At 38.4% G+C, this 24339-nt stretch overlaps 1 protein-coding gene across 1 annotated transcript in view; it reads right to left on the reverse strand.

Moving 5' to 3' along the window:
• LOC127635545 (clathrin heavy chain 1-like) overlaps positions 1–24339 on the reverse strand; it is a 45982-nt gene that overhangs the window by 8617 nt on the left and 13026 nt on the right. The window contains exons 2-17 of the mRNA XM_052115639.1: positions 23040–23247; positions 19628–19896; positions 18624–18785; positions 18174–18287; positions 17854–18027; positions 12418–12615; positions 11206–11406; positions 10353–10505; positions 10091–10213; positions 9785–9922; positions 9213–9377; positions 8928–9108; positions 7769–7932; positions 845–970; positions 613–755; positions 39–273 (exon numbers count right to left, since the gene is read on the reverse strand). Coding sequence (XP_051971599.1) covers positions 39–273; positions 613–755; positions 845–970; positions 7769–7932; positions 8928–9108; positions 9213–9377; positions 9785–9922; positions 10091–10213; positions 10353–10505; positions 11206–11406; positions 12418–12615; positions 17854–18027; positions 18174–18287; positions 18624–18785; positions 19628–19896; positions 23040–23247 — 2754 coding nt within the window. The remainder of the gene's footprint in view (positions 1–38; positions 274–612; positions 756–844; positions 971–7768; positions 7933–8927; positions 9109–9212; positions 9378–9784; positions 9923–10090; positions 10214–10352; positions 10506–11205; positions 11407–12417; positions 12616–17853; positions 18028–18173; positions 18288–18623; positions 18786–19627; positions 19897–23039; positions 23248–24339) is intronic.

Below are 24339 nucleotides of genomic sequence, written 5' to 3' on the forward strand. Positions count from 1 at the left end.
CAAACAGGCCTAGTATCTTTATTTATACCAATACTAACATGGATGAGCTCCTGGTCACACTGTCCTCTCTCATATGCCACACAGGCCAGATGAGGGTCTCTTTTCTCACAGTACTTCCCCACCACGCGGCTGTCATAGTATGGGTTCTCCCGCAGGAAGCGTTCTGGGTTGTTGTTGCTGTCGATGTAAATCTTAGCCAGGGCATTGTGGGTAGCTGGCTCTTCACAGCCCTCGTGGATACGAGACTCGAGCCAAGGCAACAACAGCTTCAGTCTGCATAAGAAAGAGGATGGAGGAAAGAGATGAAAGAAAGTGAGGGCAAGGAAAATTAAAAACTGGATTTAAAGCGGTTTTCAATACTATAACTGCAATATATTCACTGAAACATTTAACAAATCAACGCAGCTTCTGCTTAGTTTTTTGTTTACTTGTGCAATCAAAGTTGCATCTGGAAACTATCACGATGTATATACACACACACACACACACAAAATGATTACAGACTATGAATAAAATAAAGCATCATGGAATACTTTAGAATGCAAATATCACCCACTCATTGTTTCAAGTGCATAACGTTGCTGGTTAGATGAAGATTTATCTAGATTTTACCTGTTTCTCTTCTCCACCTCTGCTACCAGCTCATCTGTTGAAAACTGGCCCCGAACAACAAGGATCAGGTTCTTGATGACGTCCTCAGAGCAGTCAACATCCAGAAGACCCCCAATGACCACCGGCAGACGACTTGGGTTTACCTACACGTAACAATGACCATTTACTATTTGTTCATTATAATGTAATTTGACAGCAGAGACTACATCAGCAGTAACTTGAGGTCCCTCACCTTCTGCACGTAGATTTCAATGTACTTCTGCAGGCTGTTTCGGTACAAGTAGAGTACTAGGTCATGGACGAAGTCGAATCGATCGCACACGATGATGAGAGGCAGCTGGTCAGTGAGTTTAGCCTCCTGTAAGCCAAACGACAGGGGAATAAGATGAAGTCAGATGATACAAATGTTAAGGACATACATTCAGTGACTACAGTCAAAACTGCAAAAGACAAAAAAAAACAAAAATGAAAATGCTTTGACAAGTGCAGCTTTCTTTGCTCTTGTCAAAGTTTTGCTAAAAGTGAATTTTGTCAATTTTACAGAGTACACTAGCATATCAATGGCCTTAAAGCTAATACACATATAAGCTCTTTAAGAACAAACTTTTTATCAATAGAATTTATTTTAAAGTGAACTAACTATCTACACATGGCAAAAATTATTTTACTCCACTTTAATATGCAACTACGGAGCCTTTAAATAACAGAGAGGGAATTTATATTCTGAAATAGTTTTGAGTTCCCTCGCAATAACTTTATCCAAAACTATGGTAATAATAATATTCATAATCATTCTGCCAAAAAGACAGATTTAAGGCCTGTTCACACAGAGACCGTAACGGATAAAATGAAACAATGAACCCTGTACAGTAGGCGCTGCTGCTGCTGTTGTATAAATATATATAAATATATTTAGTTTTCCTGCTCTGAACTTATTCAGCTGTTAATGCAAAAGATTAATATTTTTAACATTGTAAAGGCATTTAACTAATTTGGCATAACTGTTTAATTATGTTCTTTCCATGTTTTTAATGCATTTTAAGGAATATAGAATTTGAGTGAGATGAGTAGAGAGCAGTTGCATAAATATACATCCACTATGCTACTAGTATATTCCAAATGAACTCCCGAACACAGCTTTTCTTTTTTTAATGCCAGTACAATATAACAAGGTACAGTGATATAATGCACATTGAATAATGTACATTAAGTAAAAATGGGTATAGAAATTATGCATAACATTAAAAATAATATAAGGGAAATCACAGGCTTTTCATTAATTATTGTGCACTGGCAGCCAAGAGTTTGGAATAATGTACAGATTTTGCTCTTTTGGAAAGAAATTGGTACTTTTATTCACCAAAGTGGCATTCAACTGATCACAATGTATAGTCAGGACATTAATAATGTAAAAAATTACTATTACAATTTGAAAGTAATGCCTGACTATACATTGTGATCAGTTGAATGCCACTTTGGTGAATTAAAGTACCAAATTCCTTCCAAAACAGCTAAATCTGTACATTATTCCAAACTTTTGGCCGCCAGTGTGTAGTTGTATTGAATTCAGGGTTTCCTGTGCATGATGAGAAAGAGCACCATAAAAGGAATACTTTGTGTTATTTTATCCTTGCAATAGAAATAGCAGTGAGGTTCTGTTATGCGTTTGTCTACACTTCTAGTAAAACATTGCTTTTTATATGATATTTCACTACAAGCTAGTCCAAACTCCAAAAGAATTTCCAAACCGTAAATGTTTTATGTATTTAACAGGCACAGTAATTCAATATTAAATAATGTACAGAGAGACAAAACACCAGGTATATTATATTCGATGAGGTATCAGAACATTACATATATTTTCGAAACAAATTGTTTACCATTTCTGTATTATTTTTTACTGCTTATTTGCACTGAATTAAGTTTTATGAACATTTATTATACCAGCACATATAGTATAAGAAGATTTAAAAAAAATGAGTTTATGTTTGCGGTACAAAGAGTTCATGAACTGCAACTATTTAGTTTAGTATTTTTCTGGTGTGTGTATCAGCTGCATGTCAAATGCTAGAGTTTGCCAGTCGATTAGCGCCACCAACCTGCTGGATTGAGCAGCTGCAGCAGCTCTGAAAAAAATTACAAAAAGCTTACGTCTCTTTGGTCAGTTAGGTTTCATCGCAGTCCAAAAAAACCTGACTGCTCTCAGTAGAAAAAAAAACTATGTATTGTCGGTGGACGATGTTTTTGGACCTGATGTGAATCGCTCCACAGGAATGCATTGCTCCAATTCAAAAACTTGTTTGGAATGAGCATTCACACAAAAAAATTAATAAATAAATAAAAAACTTCTTGGTGTGAATAGACTTTAGTAACACATTACACAATGATTAATTTGTGGTATAAGTACAGTTTTTAAAACCAGGGATTCCATTAAAAACCATGGTGTTCCTATAGTAAAGCCAACCGTTTGTTTGTTTCTTTCTCTTTCTTTTGGCAGAATGATTGATTTCATAACTATAGTTTTGGTTTCTCTGTATTACTACTGTTTAACCACAAATATCATTGTTAAAATATGGTTAACTGTAGTAAAACATGGTAAATTTTAAACACTGGTTATTGTTTTACCATGAATACCATAAAAAATGTAAAGTAAAATCATAGTAAAACATTTTGGTTACTATGGTTGTACTACAAATTACATAGTTCAACTAAGGTAACTGTAGTAAAATCATGCTCAATTAATTTTCATAAGGGATGGATAAAGCTACTGCAAGGAAGGACAAAACATATTTCGAGAGAACGCAAAAACTTAAGAAATTAAATTCCTCTACCACCCCTAGAGTAGCGAGTTTGAATCCAGGGCATGCTGAGAGACTCCAGCCAGGTCTCCTAAGCAACCAAATTGGCCCGGTTGCTAGGCAGGGTAGAGTCACATGGGGTAACCTCATCGTGGTCACTAAAATGTGTGGTTCTCGCTCTCTGGGGGACTTGGCGAGTTGTGCATGGATGCCACAGAGAATGCACATGTGCTACGTCTCCGCTGTAACGCACTCAAGTCATGTGATAAGATGCGTGGATTGATGGTCTAAGACGAGAAGGCAACGGAGATTTGTCCTCCACCACCCAGATTGAGGTGAGTCACCATGCCACCACAAGGATTTCATCTCCTAATTGGGCATTCCAAATTGGGAGACAAAAAAAAAAAAAAAAAAAAACGAATTCCTTTCCTGTCCTCTTAAGGGCTCCGTATGCATCTGTATGACATAGCTGACTGAAGTTTTGACTATACTCATTAAAAATAACTAATTATACTAGAATCACTCAGAATGAGATAAAACCTTGTCATATTAAAGGAATGTTCCGGGTTCAATAAAAGTTATGTTCATTTGAAAGCATTTGTGGCAGATTGTTGATTGCTACCAAAATGTATTTCCACTCGTCCCTCCTTTTCATTAAAAAAAACTTTAGCCAATTATTGGAGGGTTTAAACACAGAAATGTGAAGCTTATAATTTTATAAATGCACTTGCATTAATTCTTCTGTTAAAACTCCTGTATTATTTAAGCTTTCAATTTGTTTAAAGTGTCATTTTAGGGTTTATTGACATTGCATTGCCATGGTAACAGTTGTAAAATTGAGTATAACTTTACACAGAAAAGGTTAGAAAGAGATTTTATCACACGCATATCCTTTATGTCTTGTGAATAAACTTTTGAAACGGAACTTCCGTTATAAGTGCCTCACTGTAACTTCGATTTTTGCCTTTTTTAAAGAAAAGGAGGAACTGCATTTTGTGGTAATAAACATCATGCCACAAATGCTGCAGATTGATCTTAACTTGAATATTATAAAAGATCAGAGGATGACTAATTTCTCTAAAAATTTGCTTTTCGAAGAACTGAGTGGGGTAGTGGTTAAAAGAAAAGTCGAGAACTGAAAGTAAAGCTCTGATTGTCTCAGACTTTGAAATGGTAGCAGTGCTCCCCCTGCTGGCTAAAACATGTACATCAATTGTGCTGCCTCAGTGTAGTTTACAACACATAGGATTAATTAACTGGGATTGCACAATTCACTCCACAGAAACACCATAAATCGATCTCCACATCCTTCAAAACATGAAGCTTGTCTACAAAGTTTGAACATTAGCAGTGAAGCCCCAAAAGCCACTATGCTGAGCTCATGCAAGTTTCAAATTCATTCCAATAAAGGGGAGGAACTCGGCATCCACCCTCTAAAGCTGGCAGAGTCCCAATAGGTAAACTTGGTAAAGTCTGACTCTGGTTGAATGGATTCAGAAAAACAGCCAAGGCTTCTATTTCTGCAGAAAACAGAACGGGGTCACAACAAACCAAACACAGTGGAACACACACCATCAAAACTTCACCATAAACCACAAGGTAAATCTCAGCTTGGTCACTCATTATGATCATCAGGGCCAAGAGAGGGTTTCAGAGATCACAGTGTATGTGCATAACACACACGCACGCAATCCCAGTATTAATCCATTAACTGGCCACTAGGGAAAAGGAGAGATTATGAAAGGAGGAGGGAGAAAGTAAAAGGGATTCTTGTACTTGAATTTATGAGGATTTACCTGATACAAGTCCTGCCCATTCCAAATAAACAGGGAAAAGCACAAGAAATAACAACAGCCACCATCAGGATAAGAGTGAGATTAATTCCCTATAAATTTACTGGCACCTGGCTGCGTGATTTACCAAAAATAAAATGGTCATTATCATCATGTTAATCCAAATCAATATGATTTTCTTCTGTGGAATACCAAAAATGTGAATTTAAGAATCTCCTGGTCGCTCTTCCATATAATGAAAGTGAATAAGGACTGGGGCTGTCAAGCTCCAAAATGACAAAAAAGCTTCAAGAAAGTGGTCCATTCAACATACAATGTGCTATTTTCCAAGTCTTCTGAAGCAATCGCTCTCAAATCAGACATCACAACTTCTCTCATGAACGTGACAAGAGTTGAAGGTGGATGCCAATATTTTTAATGAATTTTTAATGAACTTGGGATGTGTCTGTTTGTTACAAAACTATTTAATGACTTCCAAAGACATGAAATATTTAGCGCAGGATTCCCACGGACCAATTTTACATTACTTTTAGGGCTGGGTATTGATAAAAATCTCTTGATTCGATTCCCATTCACAAACTCTAGATTCAAAATTGATTCATATGGTTATATTTCAGTTATGTCTCCCCTTTACTCCCCAATTTGGAATGCCCATTTCCCAATGCGCTCTAAGTCCTTGTGGTGGCGTAGTGACTCCTCTCAATCCAGGTGGAGGATGACGAATCTCAGTTGCCTCTGAGACAGTCAATCCATGCATTTTAGCACGTCGCTTGTTGAGCGCATTACCGCGTGTGTTGAAGCTTCACGATATTCTCCGAGGCGCCCATGCACAACTCACCACGTGCCCCACAGAGAGCGAGAACCACAGATTATAGTGAACATGAGGAGGTTACCCCATGTGACTCTACCCTCCTTTGCAACCCAGGACAATTTGGTTGCTTAGGAGACCTGGCTGGAGTCACTCAGCACACCCTGGATTCAAACTCATGACTCCAGGGGTTGTAGTCAGCGTCTTTACTCACCGAGCTACCCAGGCCCCCCTAATTTGCATACTTAAGAAATTCTCTCCCAGCTAATACTGTTAATTATACTGGGAGCCTTCTAACTAGGTACATTACGAAAATATAAATCTGACTAATTATATATTATTTTACTAGTTATATTTTGAGTCTTTCATCACTTTGGTAACATTTTAGCTTTCAATAAATATAATATTTCGCATATGATATTTTTGTTACACTGTTTAATGTTCACGTGCATAATTTGTACTATTTACAAGTATTTAAATTGATTTGTTAAACACATGCTAAAAACTGGTACTGTCTCTTTAAGAAAACAGGCATTTTTGTAAAGTGCAACCGCAAATGAGCACATATTAACGAAATGGCTGGAATGGTTTTTATTTGGTTGCAAATTCAAATGATTTTCTCTGATTGCAGAACAGGGTTGCGCATAGAGTAAAAGATTGATCTTGGGATTTAAGAATCTTTCACATGAAGACCGCGCTGCTTTGGAAAATCTATATTTTTATTTTTACCCAGTCATAGATACTTCTTAGGTGCTTTTTCTTTCTAATTTCTGGAGCTTGACAGCACCCAGAACCCATTCCCTTTTATTATATGGAAAGGAATGGTCAGGATATTCAAGTCAACTTTTGTGTTTCAAGGAATAAAAAAAGTCATAAAGATGTTACAACATGAGGACAAGTTAATAATGACAATTTTCATTTCAGGAGACCTTTTCCATAAGAAAAGAGAATACGATCTGTTTGATTTTTCTTTTTGTATAATTTAAAAAAAAATATATATTATCCCATAAATTTGCAAGATATCAAATGTTCAATTTTGTTTTGCGGGGGCCTGGGTAGCTCAGCGAGTATTCGCACTGACTACCATCCCTGCAAGTTCGAATCTAGGCCATGTTGAGTGACTCCAGCCAGGTCTCCTAAGCAACCAAATTGGCCCGGTTGCTAGGGAGGGTAATCACCACCTCGTGGTCGCAATTAAGGGTTCTCGCTCACAATGGGGAGTGTGGTACGTTGTGCGTGGATCGCGGAGAGCAGCATGATGTTAGCATGATGTCCAAATGCTGCGAGTCTCCGTGGTGTCATGCACAACAAGCCACATTATAAGATGCATGGATTGACTGTCTCAGAAGCAGAGGCAACTGAAACTTGTCCTCTGCCACCAGGACTGAGGTGAGTAATTGCGCCAACATGAGGACCTACTAAGTAGAGGGAATTGGGCATTCCAAATCGGGAGAAAAAAAAGGGGATCAAATTTAAAAGATACATAAACATTTTGTGTTCCGATTCAATGATATTGACATTAAGACTGTTGCTGTAAATTGCAGTTTATAAAAAAACTGTGATCTGTATCTGCAACAGCAATGGACTCATTGAAATACGAAAAGCCAGATCAGTGTAAGAGAACAAAACAGGAAATGTAATGAGTGGAAAATATGTAAAGAACATTAATAGATGAGAAACTAGAGAATATAATAAACTTCTGTGGTTGCTATGGATAATTTCTAGACAGGTCTTACAGACAAGAGTCTTGGCAGTACCTTGAGGAAGTTCTTGACACGTTCAGGGTCGTAGCAGTTGCTTTCGCGACAGATCCGCTCCACCTCTTTGATTTGGCCTGTCTTGCATGCAGCTTGGATGTATTTGAAATGAACCTCTGAGTCCTGGCTGAAGTTCACAATCGAGCCGAGGAAGTAGAACAAACCTGTAGCCAGCACAGAACCAAATATTATGAATGACAACTACTGGACAGATGTTAAGATGTGTTTGAGGTTAATTTTGAAATGAGATCCATCCTTATTTTATACATTTAGAATTCTTGGGAAATTAAGGTTGAAGCTTCTTCCAAAAACATTTCTCAAAAAAAAGAAAGCTTGAATATGCAAGAAGTGTCAATAGTTGAGGTTCCCTTCAATTACTTTAATGCAAATTTGGGGATGTTGCATTTATGCTTTTTTGTTCTTTTTGGAGCTTGACAGGCACTGGTTACTGTATGCCTTCATTGTATAGAACAGAGCTGAGCGAACTTAGGATCTTAAAACAATCCACAGAAGTCTTATGGGTTTGGAACAACATGAGGGTGAGTAAATGAACCCTTTAAATCTCTGATCAGACCACTTAATTTGCATGAGCACTACATTTCCATCTTGCCCCTTGTCAAAAGCACACAGCCTTGTAAAAGGCCTGAAGGACTGTGTGGCTGCAGGGCCTGTGCTGCCAACTGCTTCGATTGCCAAACCTTTTGTCCTACTTCGCCCAGAACGGTAGGCTAAATGCACTCCATACACAGAGCACGACCATTACACAACCACGGTACAAGTCAAATCATGTCTGCTCTTTGAAATTCAACCAATGGAGTAACCATGTCTCACTGTAACCCAGAATTTTGCTTTTTTTAAATAAAAGGAGGGACAAGTCAAAATGAATTTTTGTGGTTATCAATATTATGCCACAAATGCCATCAATTGAGCTTAACTTGTATTGAACCCGGAACATTCCTTTAAGTGATTGATTTCGAATGCTCTCATAGACAGCAACTCCATGCCAAGCCATACAAATAGGACTCTAAAAATGAGGTATCTTAGAAAGCAGCATAATTAATTTGCCTGTGTCAGGACCTATGATGCCTTAAAATGCTGCCTCCCTAGGTAGCTCACTAGATTTTGGAAAATAGTAAAGGATTGCATGCACATTAAATACCCTCAAAACTCTTGAAAGACTCGAAAAGCTCAGTGAGGGACTGGGTAGACAGCTGCTCGTGATACTTGGACGCCACCTGGACGCAGATCTGAAGGTTCTGCCTGATATTAGCAGACAGCATGGCTCTCAAACACTCCAGAGAGTCCTCCACTGACAGAGAGCCAAAGTAGTTCACCAGCCACTGCAGACATTAAGATATAGATAGAGATAGGGTGAGGCCAAATGATTCAATTAATATTTAAAAAGGCAAAAAATTCAATACATTTAAACAGACTATATGCATACCTCTGGGTTGAGCAGGTGCGTGTGAACGACAGATCGCTTGATGTCGTACAGGTCGGTATAGTGTTCCAAAGCTCTCTGCAGAAGCCCTGCTTTCTCACACAGCTGGGCGATGTGGGGGCGATCATAGTTAGTGAACATCTGGTTTCCAAGGATGGCATCAGCAACCTACAAAAGACACAAGTGCAGACTGAATAATATAATAACATGCATTATGTTCCCTTGTGACCAGGAATCTCAAACGTACCGGTACATCAATACCAACTTGATTCAGTTGGCTGACACATAAATTAGACTAGTTTGTAAGCTGTAAATACAAGTTATTACTATTCTGCCTCTCTTTGATTTTATTAGTTTTATTGCATTTTCATTGTATTTTATAATTTTTTGTGCTATATTTTATTACCATTTATTTATAAAAATAATTGTTTGATAAAAAAGAAAAAGGAATCAATCTTTGTTACTAAGAAATACTCGTAGGCTTGAATATAGAAATGTTGGTATTGTGACGACCCTAATAATTGACATATGCTTCTAATCCAAGCAGCTCTATATAAATGTTTAAGTGCGTGTACCTGTGGTGCATGCATTAGATTCATCTCCAGCAGACGGGTCTGCAACGGCCCTTCTGATGGGCGGTTGTTTTTCAGAGCATCCAAAAGGAAAGAAGTGCACTGCTGGACCAGGTTATATTCCATAAACACATCAACAATCTGGGAGGAAATCACAGGGCAACAGTCAGATTTGCTCACTGACATTTGACAAATATTGGCATTGAGTTGTAAAAAACAGTCTCTGGTTAGAATGTTTTCTTTCTAAATCATTTTAAAATCTGTCTTTTTGCATTTTTTACTCCCATTCACTCCTCCTTTGTTCCCAACCTGTGTGATGTCAGCCAGCGGCTCCTCGTCCTGAACCAGCATCTGAGCGAACTGTAGACCCTGATCCGGACTGATCCGCATCACGTTCCTAAGCAGGAAGATCCAGTCTGGAGTGTAACCCACCTAAATCCACCCAAACCACAGTCAAAATGTCCTAGTTTCAATGTTTACATCATTATAAAATGTGGAAAATAGTAAGAACGAGTGTGTCCAAACTTTTGAACAGTACTGTGCACTCAGTCATGTAATTTTGTCCTCATACCTTTTTGGCATACAGGACGATCTTGGGGAACTGGCCGGTTTCTGCAAAGCACTGAATGACTTTGTTGGGAACATTGGCCCTCAAATAGACACTGAGTGCAAGAGTGGGGTCCACAGACTTTACCAGGTCTCCCAACTCCTCTGAGCATTCAAGCTGAAGTGAACAACACAAAAGAACTTGCCAGATTACCAAAATCTAGGGTGAAATAACCATACTACATGCTTCAGAAAACAATCAGTTAAATAAAATGTTTTATTGGGATTATTTACACTCCATTCACTAGTTTCATTCCATTCAACATTCCAACTGATGGATACAGAACTATAAATAACGTTAGTACAATCAATAAACTGAACCAAAGCTGCTAGTTGAGACTAGAAGTACTGTTATTTTAAGTGTAGATCGTAAAAACCAGGCTGAAACCTGAAAATATTTTCCCTATTATGTGCATTAAAGGGAAGAAAAAAAAAAAAGAAAAAAGAAAAAACCCCTCGCCCCACATGACAAACACATTACATCACATCTAAAACAAACATCTTAGATAACAGACACACACAAACATGTACACATACTAAGCTTTTCTCACAATCAACACAGTCTGATTCCACACAGACACACACAAATCCTTTCTTTGTCACAAAATATGGAGGCATTCTTTGTCTTTTTGAAAAAACAAATGAAAGCACACCCTGTTCCCCATGCCCCCCCCCCACACCACACACACACACACACACACACACACACACACACACACACACACACACACACACACACACACACACACACACACAGGAAGAGGCTCTTGAGGGTGTGTGTGGAGATAAGCATCTCCCCTGTGCCCTCCTTCACATACCTTATCTTCCTTCAGCCATTTCTCGAGCAGTTGTTTGCGGCCCTGCTGGAGGACGGGTCTGCATAGCTCCAGAGACTCATACTTGTTGAGCTGGCCCTGGTCCAACAGGATCCCGAAATACTGCAGTAGCGGGGATGTCTGGCCGGGCTGGGCCGGGACGCTCTGGAAGCGGCGGATGGTGTCAGGAGTGCGCAAAATACCCTGAGTTAAACATGACAAAACAGAAAAGGGGTCAGCCAGCAAAAAGGAGCACATAGAAGGTTGTCTAAAAAAATGTTAGTGGTGCTTGCCCATGCAAAACTCGTCGGCACGATGCTATGGTGTTCTGAGTGGATGCTACTGGATGGATATGTGGTTGATAAGGTGTTCTGAGGGCGTTACTATGCAGCCACTTGCTAGCCAATGTATAAAAATGCCCACTTCTAAGTCTCTGTGATATTTTGTTCCCTAGGTACGGCTCAGGTCTTTCCTGCAATGAAAGTATATGGGATTTTTTGCCAGTTTTATTGTCTGTTATGACAATAATAGCAAAACAGATTGGTAAGAAAAGAAACGGCACATCTTTCCTCAACAAGCTGCACAACTTAAAGCATCAATCATATCCTGTGCAGGATGTGGTACATGCCGTAGTTTAATACTTAGGGGTTTGTTCAAATTCCTAACCCAATAACTATATAGATAGAGAAGGAGAGCAACTTATAGAAGATCAAAGGCTTTTAGTTGGCTTGTTTACATTTGAATTTTTGACTGTTGGAATTTGAATTAACGATCATTCAGTTGGCCCATTTGAACATTTCGTCAATGTAAGTTTTTTGATTGTTGGCTGTGCGAAAATGTAAATGAAATCCATTAGAAAAGACACAGTACACCATTTGAGAACAGTCTGACAGTTTGTGAAAAGTTTGGTGGATGTAGCTTGAAAGCTCCGGGAGGAGCAAGCCAACATAATGATGCTTGTCATAGCAATCAACATTAATAAGCAGACAAAATCAGAGTTGAACACAGATAAATAGTTTGAAGACAATGTTAGAAGTATTTTAAGAACCAAGTCAATGAAATGAAAACAAATCTAGGTAATTTTAACACTTCCTTGCATTCTTTTCCTCACGTTAAAATTTTTTGTTTCAGTTCGCAGCCAGACTGTTGAATTTGTTGAAGTGAGTGAAAGTTATTTTACTTTAAATTAAGTTATAATAAGAATACTCTCCTCACCTTTGGTGCATTAGCGGCCACTTTAGCTGCCTCTGAGTAGTTTCCTGCAGCGAAGAGGTTGTTGAATTTGCGCGCGAACAACTCCTCGGCGCCTGCTAGATTATTTCGGACCGCCATTCGTAATGCCAGGTCTGGATTCTGCAGCACATTAGTAATATATGGGATGATGTTTTCCTCCTCGACACACACGGACAATACCTGAGAAACACACACAAAGGGGATTTAGATGATTTAGGATTCGTTATTCCCCCTGAACAAACTTGAAGTTAATGAAAATTTCCAATGCCCAAACCCTCCAAACCATTGTAAGCTCTGAGCATTTAAAGCTAAACAGTCATTTCTGCCCCACTAGCATCAACAAACGGAATTGCAAAAATAACGACTGTTTAAAACACGGTTTCCCGAATACTTTCCCGGTCTGCCAGTGGTCAGCGAACCAGTAGTCCCATCCCAAACTCACGTCATTGGTTTAGCCAATGATATGTCAGGCTGGTCAGGGTGCTCAAAGGAACAGAGCAACATTTTGATAGCACCATAGAACCACATTCTTTACAACTTAAGAATGGCTTGCTTATAGTTGTCTCTGCATATCAAGCTGGTATTTTAACCAGAAAAATAATCACACACTTCACCTTTAACAACACCTTTTCAACATTTCAATCCTGACCAAAACTATTTTAATAGGTCAATGTTATGTTGACCTACATAACAGCAGCTGGAAAATCCATCACAGTGCAACTGATCTGTTATACAATATCCCCAACGTACCTTAACGTGATAATATAACACCTCATATCAGCTGACCTCCTAACATTGAAGGTAAGGTAGTGCATACAAATGCTCCACTCTAGTATGTAATACAATCAGGCATGAGAGTACAGAGAGACACAGAGGGTGTCCCCTTTCAACAGAGATGTTAATACCTTAACCAAAGTGTGTTTTATTTGCAATTAAATCGCCATTCTAACAAGATCTCTAAGAATGACTGACCAGTCAGGAGGCATGAAAATTACAATCAGGCAATTTTAGAGACGTTTGTAAAGTTTTAAACAACAGTAGATATTTTGCAGAGAGACACAAGTTATCCGAAGCTGCCAAAAACCAAAGCACAATGTTCTGCAGGATTTCTTTGGAGGTGCATTGAATATGTAACACATTGAAGCCTGGAAGGGGTTTTTCTTCAACTGCTTCGTAATTTTGACAATTTTAACTTGTGTCAACATGCATAAGAGTGAATAAGTCTATGGCAGGTCATTTTAAATATCAAGATCAAAATGTTTTTCCCGTATTTATGTTCTTAATGAGTCCTCTTGTGTGAGTGATTCACCAGTGAAGGTAATTATAATACTTTTATTTTTCCATAATCCTTTATTAAATGCAAATATGACTGGGTAAAAACTAATTTAATTCAGAATAATTGCAACCTTCATTAGCACAATCCCGATATAAATTTTTCAAATCACAAAATCAATCTTTTAATCAATGCCAGGGGGGTGCTCATTACGTTGATCGCAATCGGCCAGTCTGAATGTTTGAATACTTGATACTGCTTTAAAAAATTTAAAGCACTGTTTTCTACATTTATATCTTTGTTCAATTGAGAGTAATTTGTTTCTTTGTTCTGACTTTATTACAGACAGTTTACCTGTCTTGTATAATTACTACATAACTTGTTTATTGAATTTTTTTGTATTTTGTTGAGATATCAACATTAGTATTGAGAAACGTCAAATTGCTAGCATATATAAGCAAAATTGACATTTTATTTAAAATACACCCAAATTGAATCAAACTGAATTGGATTCAAATTGGACCGAGAGCTTGTGAATTGGAAATCTGCATCACAATCATTCAAATTCCAACGTATAAAAACAACACCTTATTCGGTTTCGCTCAAATACATTACATTTCCGAAGTTGAACACATTGCGAATGGGGTTTCATGCTCATCTTTAAATATAAATAACAATTGCCTCAAACAAACGAGGCTGACAAGGGCACACTGTACATTTCTGCACCTCTGCTCTAAGTCCATCCTGTAATCTCATCTGTACCGTTGTATGTTCTGAATCAGCATCAGCAGGTCAAAATCACATCCGTTATTCTGCATGAATGCACCTCACTCACTTAAACCTGCACGCCCCCCCCAACAATATGGGTCAGCTTGCACAGAGATGCACTGAGTAAAAATAGAGCAGCTCTTTGTCATTTGGTGGGTCTCTAAAGAACAGCATCAAACAAAACCAATAAACCACTGCGCTTTCAATAAGAAAACATTTCATTCACAGGTAAAGTTACTTAATGTATGTATTTGCATAAAATGTAAATATATATATATATATAAATTAAAATCAATGAAATGTGTATTAAATATATAAAATAGAAGGCATTTTTATTCCATTATATTTATGTAATAAATTATACTTTTGCACATTTAATACATTATATATCATTACAGTATATAGTATTATAGCAGTTACACAAATACTCAAACCAGGTCGTCCGGCACCAACAATCATCCATGCGATTATCTAATCAGCTAATTGTCTGGCAGCAGTACATAAAATCATGCAGATACAGGTAAGGAGGTTCAGTTAATGTGCACATCAACCATAAGAATGGGGAAAAAATGCATCTCATTGATTGAGCGTGGTATGATTGTTGGTGCCAGATGGTCTGGTTTGAGTATTTCTGTAACTCCTGGGAGTTACATGCACAACAGTTTCTAGAATTTACTCTGAATGGTGCCCCAAAAAAAACATCCAGTGAGTGGCAGTTCTGCTGACAGAAATGCTTTGTTGATGAGAGGGCAACAGAGAATCGCCAGACTGGTTCGAACTGACAAAGTCTACGGTAACTCTGATAACCGCTCTGTACAACTGTGGTGAGAAGAACAGCATCTTGGAATGCTATTCTGAGATGCGGGTTGGTGCTGTTTTGGCGGCAGGAGGGGGACCTACACAATAGGCAGGTGATTTTAATGATGTGGCAGACTGGTGTATATATACACAGTTTATATAAAATGTGCATAAATATAATGGGGAAAAAATGCCCTTATATTTATATTTAATAAATATTGTAATTGTTATATTATAATGATTGTGTTTATTACCATTTATGATTATTTATTAATTATTCTGTCAAGTAACAAAACAATTAAAAAATGTATTCTGCATATCAGGATTCAGACACTTAAATATAATTGGTATGTCAAAAATAAATATATTTATAATTAAAATGTAAATAAATTACACATATCAGTTGATCTTTATTAAAAAAGTCTGCAGGAGCCACCTGGGGACCAAAGTACTAACAGACCAGGCATTTGACTATTGAGACTCATGTTACCGCAGTCAGATTCATAAACAGTATAGTAGACTTGTGGAAGGAGAAGAGAGAGCAAAGTGTGATGTCACAGAACCCAATGATGCATTCTGCCTACGCAGGCTGTAGACTGGCAGTCATTGGTGGAAAGGTTCCACCCCTGCCAACGTGAAAGGATTTAGGACGTCAGTAAATGCCTCCCACAGCAAGATCACATGACAACTGGCATTTTTCTCTCTCTCGGCCTGTCTCCCTCTTGCATTCTCTGCAGCTATTTTCAGCGAATGCTCTCTCTCAAGGTCACTCCACACATGAGTGCAGATGCAGCTGGATAGAAATTGACTTTATCACCTCACCAGTGTGGAGTGGTGCAGAGGACAGGAAAATGGAGAATGCCAGAGTGAGCAAAGGAAAAGGGACTGGAGGAGTGATCTGAATTCCTTTCCCTTTCCCCAAACCTAAGTAAATGAGGACTATTCCATTTCCATTGCGATACTTACTCTATATGAATCCTTACATTATTTACTATTCCAGTATGTGCAGTTTCTCAAAAACAAATGTGAGTCCTGCCTGCTCACACAAAACTCACTGCCACAATACTAGTTTTGGGGGTTGCTAGGACGCTGCCTTTTGTTTGTTAATTAATTCTGAGTGTTTTTAATGTGTTGCTATGTGGTTGCTTTCTGCCCCAGCTCAAGAGACTCCACCCACCAGAGTCTCTAAAATAATTTTGTTCCTAAATATGGCACATTTACTTTTGTGATGTTGTGTGTGGAGTTGCTGGTTGATCCAGGTGGAGGTTCTGTATTATTGAGGAAGGTAACAGTGCTCAGCAGGTTCAGCCTGACACAGTCCGGATTGGCTTTCTGTCACCCGCTGAATAATTAATGAATTTTTTCTGGCATGACTGGAAAATAATTTACTTGCTTTTGGGATTCATTCGCAAGCTCATAATAGGCCATTGTGACGAAGAGAGTACCAGCAGAAGAGTGCACTGCCTCATCTGACACACTGAACACCTGGCTTTCTACAACTATATTATACAACACTTTGTTCTGGTCCTCTAATCTGACTGTTCATTCAGCATTACAACAGCATTGATATGACATTTTTCAGCATTCCAAACAAGTTGGTTGACAGTCTGTTAGTTCATCTGGAATTTCTCTCTCCTCCTTTTCTCCCCAATTTGGAATGCCCAATTCCCAATGTGCTCTAATTCCTCGTGGTGGTGTAGTGACTCGCCTCAATCCGGTTGGCAGAGGAAGAATCTCAGTTGCCTCTGCATCTGAGACCATCAATCCACGCATCTTAACACGTAGCTTGTTAAGCGTGTTACCGCAGAGACATTGCACATGTGGAGTACACTTTACAGTATTCTCTGTGGCATCCACGCAGCACAACTCACCACACGCCCCACCGAGCATGAACCTCATAGCGAACACGAGGAGGTTACCTCATGTGACTCTACCCTCCTTAGCAACAGGGCCAATTTAGTTGCTTAGGAGACCTGGCTGGAGTCACTCAGCATGCTCTGGATTCGAACTTGCGACTCCAGGGGTAGTAGTCAGCATAACCTTTAGCATTTTTACAAATTATAAAAACTGTATGCGACTTTTTATGAGTGGATTTTCCAAATTGCGGATGTCCCTGAATGCCCCCAAATAGAGGCAATGTCCCTAAACTAAGTGCATACACACACACACACACACACACACACACACACACACACACACACACACACACACACACACACAGCTCTGCAGTTAAAGATCTCAATGATCAAATCAAAGTGACACAGCTGCTAGTAATCTGCAATACTGACACTAATTAAGATGGAAAAATGAGGAACACGCAACATTAAAATAGCCACCAATTAAACACTCCAGGCAGCCTCTATTCCTTCATCAGCTGTAATCTAACACATGGCAGATTATCATGATAGTGAAGATGACACCAGCATCTTGTTTTGTTTTATTTAGTGTCATGGAGGTGCATTAGGAAACTTTGCAAGTGCTAAATTTATTTGCTGTGTAAGGAAATCCAGATATGGTCATGTTCTGGATGCACATATGCCATTAATATTGCAAATGTTAATTTAATGTCCCACACGTACCTGTCCTTTTCTGTTGACGCCAATGATTCCTGCTGTAGCTTCATGAGGTGCAGTCACAAAAATGGTTTCACCACTGATTCGGTTCATGTAGATGCAGGTGCCCGTCTCCAGGTCATACAGATGAATGTAACCATATTTGGTGATTAGAAAGACAACGTCCTGTTTGGAGCTGATCTGTTTCAATGGAATGAGAATTATGGTTCACGTGGGTTTTACATTCTTTTTGGAAAATTCAACCACAGACAATAGGAAAGCATTATTGATGTTATATGACATGCATGCATGAATTCTCTCTTTCAATGGAAAAAGAACCCACATACCTGCATGGCCACTGGGAAGTCATTCTGTGCTTCGGGAGGGAAGAACACATCCACAGCTTTCTTTGGGAATGGTTGGTTGCCGGATGGTGGTGTCCCAACTTCAATGATGTGAAGCTACAATATAATGATAGTATTACAGTAGCTCTCCATTACCATTAACTCTATTGATAGTGAAGTTCTCAAAGTGCTTCACATGCAAAACATAATTAAGAACACACATAAGCAGCAAATTATTTTTAATAACTAAAACTAGCTCTTCAAAGTAATTATGAATTAATTGCATGATGTTTAAAATAAAACTTGCATGCTGGTTGATATCTTCCTCAAACATTATTCAACATAAAAGTGGCAGTGTCCGTTTCCTCTTTCAGACAGCGGTGTTAGAAATATAATAATTGATTTGTTGAAGCTTTTAATTAAATGTGAATCTTTACACATGTTCAGACTCACCTTTCCTCCTGCCTGACCTCGCACAGCAAAACAGAAAAGAGTGGATTCTTCGGTGTTTCCCTCCATTTTGAACTGGGCAAAGCCAGCGGCATGACCCTCAATAGGCTGTGACACCTTCCTGTCAACCGAGTACAGCTGCATGGCACCAACAACTCTGTTTTGCTGTCACAAGACACAGAACACATTTTTTTTTAAATGCCTTTGATTCAATACCCAAGTAGTAGGGTTACACAATATGGAGATATGCGATAAATTGTTGGATAATGCGATATTCGATATGCAATACGATATCCCTATGATGATGTCATAGGAGTGCACAGAACATCATAACCCTCACAGCCCATGTAAAAAAATGTCCATCTATCCCAGTAATGACAAAAATTGTCTTTTGTTCCAAATTTTATTTAGACAGAGTATTATATAGTTTTATCTTTAGCTCTGTAGCTCATATTAAAATTAATATTTAAATATGTTTTTAAAAAGCATATTAATAATAAAATAAAAGTTAATTTCACAATATTATGAGATATTCTAAAATAGTCTGTGTTGGAGCCTGGGTAGCTCAGCGAGTATTGACGCGGACTACCACCCCTGGAGTCGTGAGATCGAATCCAGGGCGTGCTGAGTGATTGCAGCCAGGTCTCCTAAGCAGTCAAATTGGCCCAGTTGCTAGGGAGGGTAGAGCCACATGGGATAACATCCTCGTGGTCACAATTACTGGTTCTCGCTCTCAATGGGGCACGTGGCAAGTTGTGCGTGGATCGCGGAGAGTAGCATGAGCCTCCACGTGCTGCGAGTCTCCGCGGTATCATGCACAGCGAGTCACGTGATAACATACATGGATTGATGGTCTCAGAAGCAGAGGCAACTGAGACTTGTCCTCCGCCACCCGGATTGAGGTAACCGTGCCACCACGAGGACCTACTAAGTATTGGAAATTGAGCATTCCAAATTGGGAGAAAAGGGGATATAAAACAAATAAACATTTCAAATGATTATGACACCTGAGCAGAAATGCCAATGAGCAGCAGCCACTTCTGTTTGGCATCGGTGCGGTAGTTGATGATTTGACAGCCTGCCAGACTGGAATGTCTGTCGAACACTTTGACCGGCTGAGAGTCTCCCTCCATGCTCCAATGATAGACTGCGTTATCGGTCACCAGGGCAACCGTGTTAAGAGAGATCCACTTCCAGAAAGTGACATCATCGGTCATGGTGTGTGCTTTCATCTTACTCTTCATCTCAATGTTAAAGATCTGAAGGGTTTTGGCAGCTGGGAGGGATATCGAAAACAAAAACAGCAAGTAAAGAACACATTCCTTTAAACACACACACACACACACACACAAATATTTTTGATTACAATAGCATCAGGGTAGAAATATTGTCCATCATGGTTAGGAGTGCATCAGGCAAGCCCACCATGAGAGCCCATTCAGCAGCTACATAAATAAAGCAAAGCAATTACAAAGTAAAATGTGTAGAGACACGTCTACAAAGACATTAATCTATGTGACTAATTACTTTCTTTAGCTCTCAATCAATCTACAATTTGTCCAGAAATAGAATTAAGAAAAATATCGTAGGACAACCCCAAAGGTTTTTCCCCAAGTCAACATGAAATGGTATTCACATCCATTTTACTTCCATAATGTGAAGAATTTGAGTAAAACAGAATTTTCAAAAAGAAAAAAAGGGAGAGACTTTATCTTATCCATGGAGTTGATTAGAATGTGAAAAGTGGGCGTTCTAGACTAGAATGCAAGTGTGCAGCGAATTAAGGATTAATCCACTCCTGAAATACTGCTGGCACTCACTTTTGAGCAGGCTTTTTATTTTTAAGGACTGTTAATTTTAACGGTCCTTAAAGTTCAACGTTAACTATAGAGTACAACAGCTTGGTTCCAGAAGTGAAAATCCACAAATTTTCTCCATATATAAATAGGGTTTTCCCAATAACTTATTTCGCTTTTATAACACACCTACACCAATAAGTCTGCATTATTTCAACTTAATAAAAAAATAGAGATCAGTCACGGCAAACAAACTGCAGCAAACGAGCTCTGCAGTGATCCACACACATACTAATGTATGCGTTTACATCTGAATAATTTACAATAAAATGAAAATATACAGGTTTTATATTTACAACTGTATTAAATCAGTTACGTCATTCGCAAAGGGACAGTAATTCATTCCATCGTAACAGACGTCAAATACAGTCTTGCCTTTTTTTTCTCCAATTTTCTAAAACTTGGATTTGAAAAAAAAAAAGTCTCTGTTGTGTGTGCCCCCCCCCGGGAAAAACACTTCTGGAACCAAGATAGTTGAAGTGGGCGGGAACTGTTGCGCTCTATTGGAGAGATTTTATAAAGGCTGCATTACCTACAAAAGTAATCTAAATCAATGCCTAAATAGCCATCTCGCAATTGATTGAAATAATTATCTATGCCTGTGCAGACTGCTTGGCAGCTGAAAAGCTGTTTAATTTATGACATTTTTATGGTTTTATTTTGTTCTTTAAAATAACGCGCACTGATCAATTATGTACAATGAGAATAGGATTGTGAATGAAGTAAAAAAAAAGAACAATTATGATTTCATGTTGACTTTCAAGCGACTTGCTTTGCTGAAATAACCTTTTTTTAATTCAATTTTGACCCAGAGTGGAACTAGTGTGAGATTGAAGCCTGCTGTGTAGCTGATTGCTGCAGAAATCACTATGTCGTCTATGTGCACTGATGGAAGCAAATTAACCAGTTTCAGGCCAGTGTGAATATGATTTCCAACAACAGCACCTGACACACAAATCACATGATGTGTACAGAGCAATGCAGGGTGGGAGCGTGAGCATTACAGTGAGAAAGGGATAGGACGGAGTTCAATTTACAGTGTAGTCTCAGTGTAGTAAGAGAGCAGGGAACAACTACAGTATACCCCTCAACACCCTACACAGTAAAAGGGGAAGATTTCTAGCCAGGAACCCTAGAGAACAGCTTTTATGCCCATATATGAACACAGAGAGGTGCTCAATCCTGCTTGTGGAAATCTAACATACTGGAGACTGTAACCCAACCTATCTCTAACCCAAAGACCTTAAATCGCTGGTTCAGTTGTTACCCTTTATAGAATGGCAGATCACAAGAAGCACAACTGAGCAAGCGTAGATCCCTTAGGGTTAAATATTAGCCAGGTAATATAGTGGTTGATTCATATTTAACACCCTGAAGCAGTGTTAGTAAGTTGCTTGCTACCCAAGATAACATAAGATGAATAGTTAACATAACATATGATGTATAGTTATTAAAACAAACAGACAAAAAAACTAAATGGACTATGAACTATAACAAGAACAATAAAACTCTGAGGCTACCTTTACTCAAGCTCATTTATATGGTCCTATTGAGACACTTGATGTTAAGATTATTTAGTGAGGGTGGGGGAAAGGATTCAACATGGCAAGCAGTTGAAATTTGCAAAATTATCAAGCAATTTAAATAAAAGTAAAAAGCAAATATACAGTACACCAATATTTCAACCCCCAGTCTATAGAAATCAATATGACATGAACATACAAGCTATGAGTTTTGGTGAAAGTCAAATCCTGTTTAACTGAAGCAGGTTAATTATGATGTATATTGTTGGCTAAACAGTCTTTATCTAGCCTACGGTATTTAAACATCAGAGAGATGCCAGGACACATTTTGAAACTTATTTAAGGGTTGATCATGATTTAAATTTGTATAGGGCCCAAGACTGAACCTTGTGGCACACTTCAATACATTTAAAATAAAACACATTCACATCTATGTTCAGATAATATTTCAATTCATGTTATAAAACAATTTTCTTTGCCATATGTACAGAAATGTGTATGCAAGTTTTCTGCAGCTTAAAACATTTCTATAAAATTGATAAAGTGCAGGTTTTAGAAAGTCCAACTCTAAGCAATGTGCCCAAACAATATTGTTAATTTTAGAAACAGGATTATAACTTCCACAAATCTTTGTACTAAAATGTTAACTCACCGTCTGCATACACATGAGAAAGCAGCAACGAAAAAGGAAACAAAACAAAAAGACAAAGCAATTATGGCTGCATGACAAAAAATACACAACATATCATGTAATTGTAAGTAAAAACTAAGGACAAAAATATTTAGCTAGTAAAGAAACTGGCCTAGTAAATTCTAACCTAAAAAGGAACTTAGGATGAATCTGGGAGAGTGAACGAAGCTAAGAAAATTCTACACATAAATTCTAAAATTTATTAAAAACAAACTGGATGGGATCAGTAATTATTAAATTACTTATAGCAACACTGGTCATGCAATTATTGGATTCACTTCAAAAACTAAAAGGTAAACAAATCTGTAGATTAATAATGTTTTTGGAAATAATAATCTAAATCTCCTACCTTTAAGTGCTATGACTTTGCTTGCAGGGTTCATGATGGCGCTGTCTGCAGAGATGGGCCTGCGAATGGGGGTGTTTGGGTCCGCCATGTCAATGATCACCACCTGCGCCTGTTCTCCAACCTTTTCCCGGACACAGATGAACTTATCTGACTCCATCGTCAGGGTGCTGAACCCGATGTTGGCTGGGTTGATCCCCAAATTTTGGAGCTGGAAAAGAGAGGACGAGAACATTTATTTGCTGCAGTTTTCAATATAATTGGAATGAATGCATTATACTAAAAATAAAAAACATATTGATTGTAGCAAACCACAATAAAAAAATTATTTGTTCCATCCCATTCTGAGTGTGTGTACAAACAAGAGCATGTCTTTTTTAGAGTCATTAATGAAATCAATCAGTTCCAAAAGGAGCATATGTTTCCTGAATGATATCAGGTTAATTTATCACCTTTAGTTGTATTTTAAGAATTGATCCATCTAGAAACATCAGTGACAGTGTTGGTGATGTGTCCCACATAATACAGATTAAAAAGGATCTGAGGCATCATTTACAAGGGACAATGCTCCAATGTAAAAGTGCTTTTGTAGTAACATGGTCTCACAAAGTTTCAACAGAAGCAGTTATGTTTTTTTTAAGCTCATCATGAGATTCGTGTATCAATAAACACAAGAAAAGGCTGCATAGATCCAGTCAACCCCCACTGAGCAGAGCACACATGGCTTTTCTGTCAAAAAAAGGCTGTCAGCCTTGAGGGATTCATCCGCACACATACAAGAAAACCATTTTATTTCTTCACAACAGTCTTGTTAACCTCACACTGCCAAGAATAATTTAACCCAGTTGTTTCATTGGGATTGGAAGGTGTGCCAGCCAATGCTTTTCAGCCTCAGCGCTTGGCACTGAATTCAGCTCATCAAATTGAGAACAAGTGAAGCCAGCCTCAAGTAATTAAAGAGGCACTCTTATCCTGAGGTCTAAACTATTAGCTCTAAACCTCCAAAACAAGAAAGAGTGTATTAACCAAATAAAGACACAGGGCCTGAAATTCGGCACAGGACAGCGGGTATTGCGCACATTTTGAATAATTCCCGCAAGCTCCAATTTCATAGCACGGGAAATTCCTGCACACTTTTATTCACTTTACAGTGCAGCAAATTATTAAACCAATAAATACAGATTAACAAATCAAATCAATAAACTTGTTTTTGTATCAAACTGTAATTCCACAAGATGCGCAAGTAAATCTGCTCCATCTCTCTCTCGTGAGGAGCTTGTTGAGTTTAGTGTAAGCGCACAGA

This window comes from Xyrauchen texanus, chromosome 43 (genome assembly GCF_025860055.1).
Source record: "Xyrauchen texanus isolate HMW12.3.18 chromosome 43, RBS_HiC_50CHRs, whole genome shotgun sequence".
Lineage (NCBI taxonomy): Eukaryota > Metazoa > Chordata > Actinopteri > Cypriniformes > Catostomidae > Xyrauchen > Xyrauchen texanus.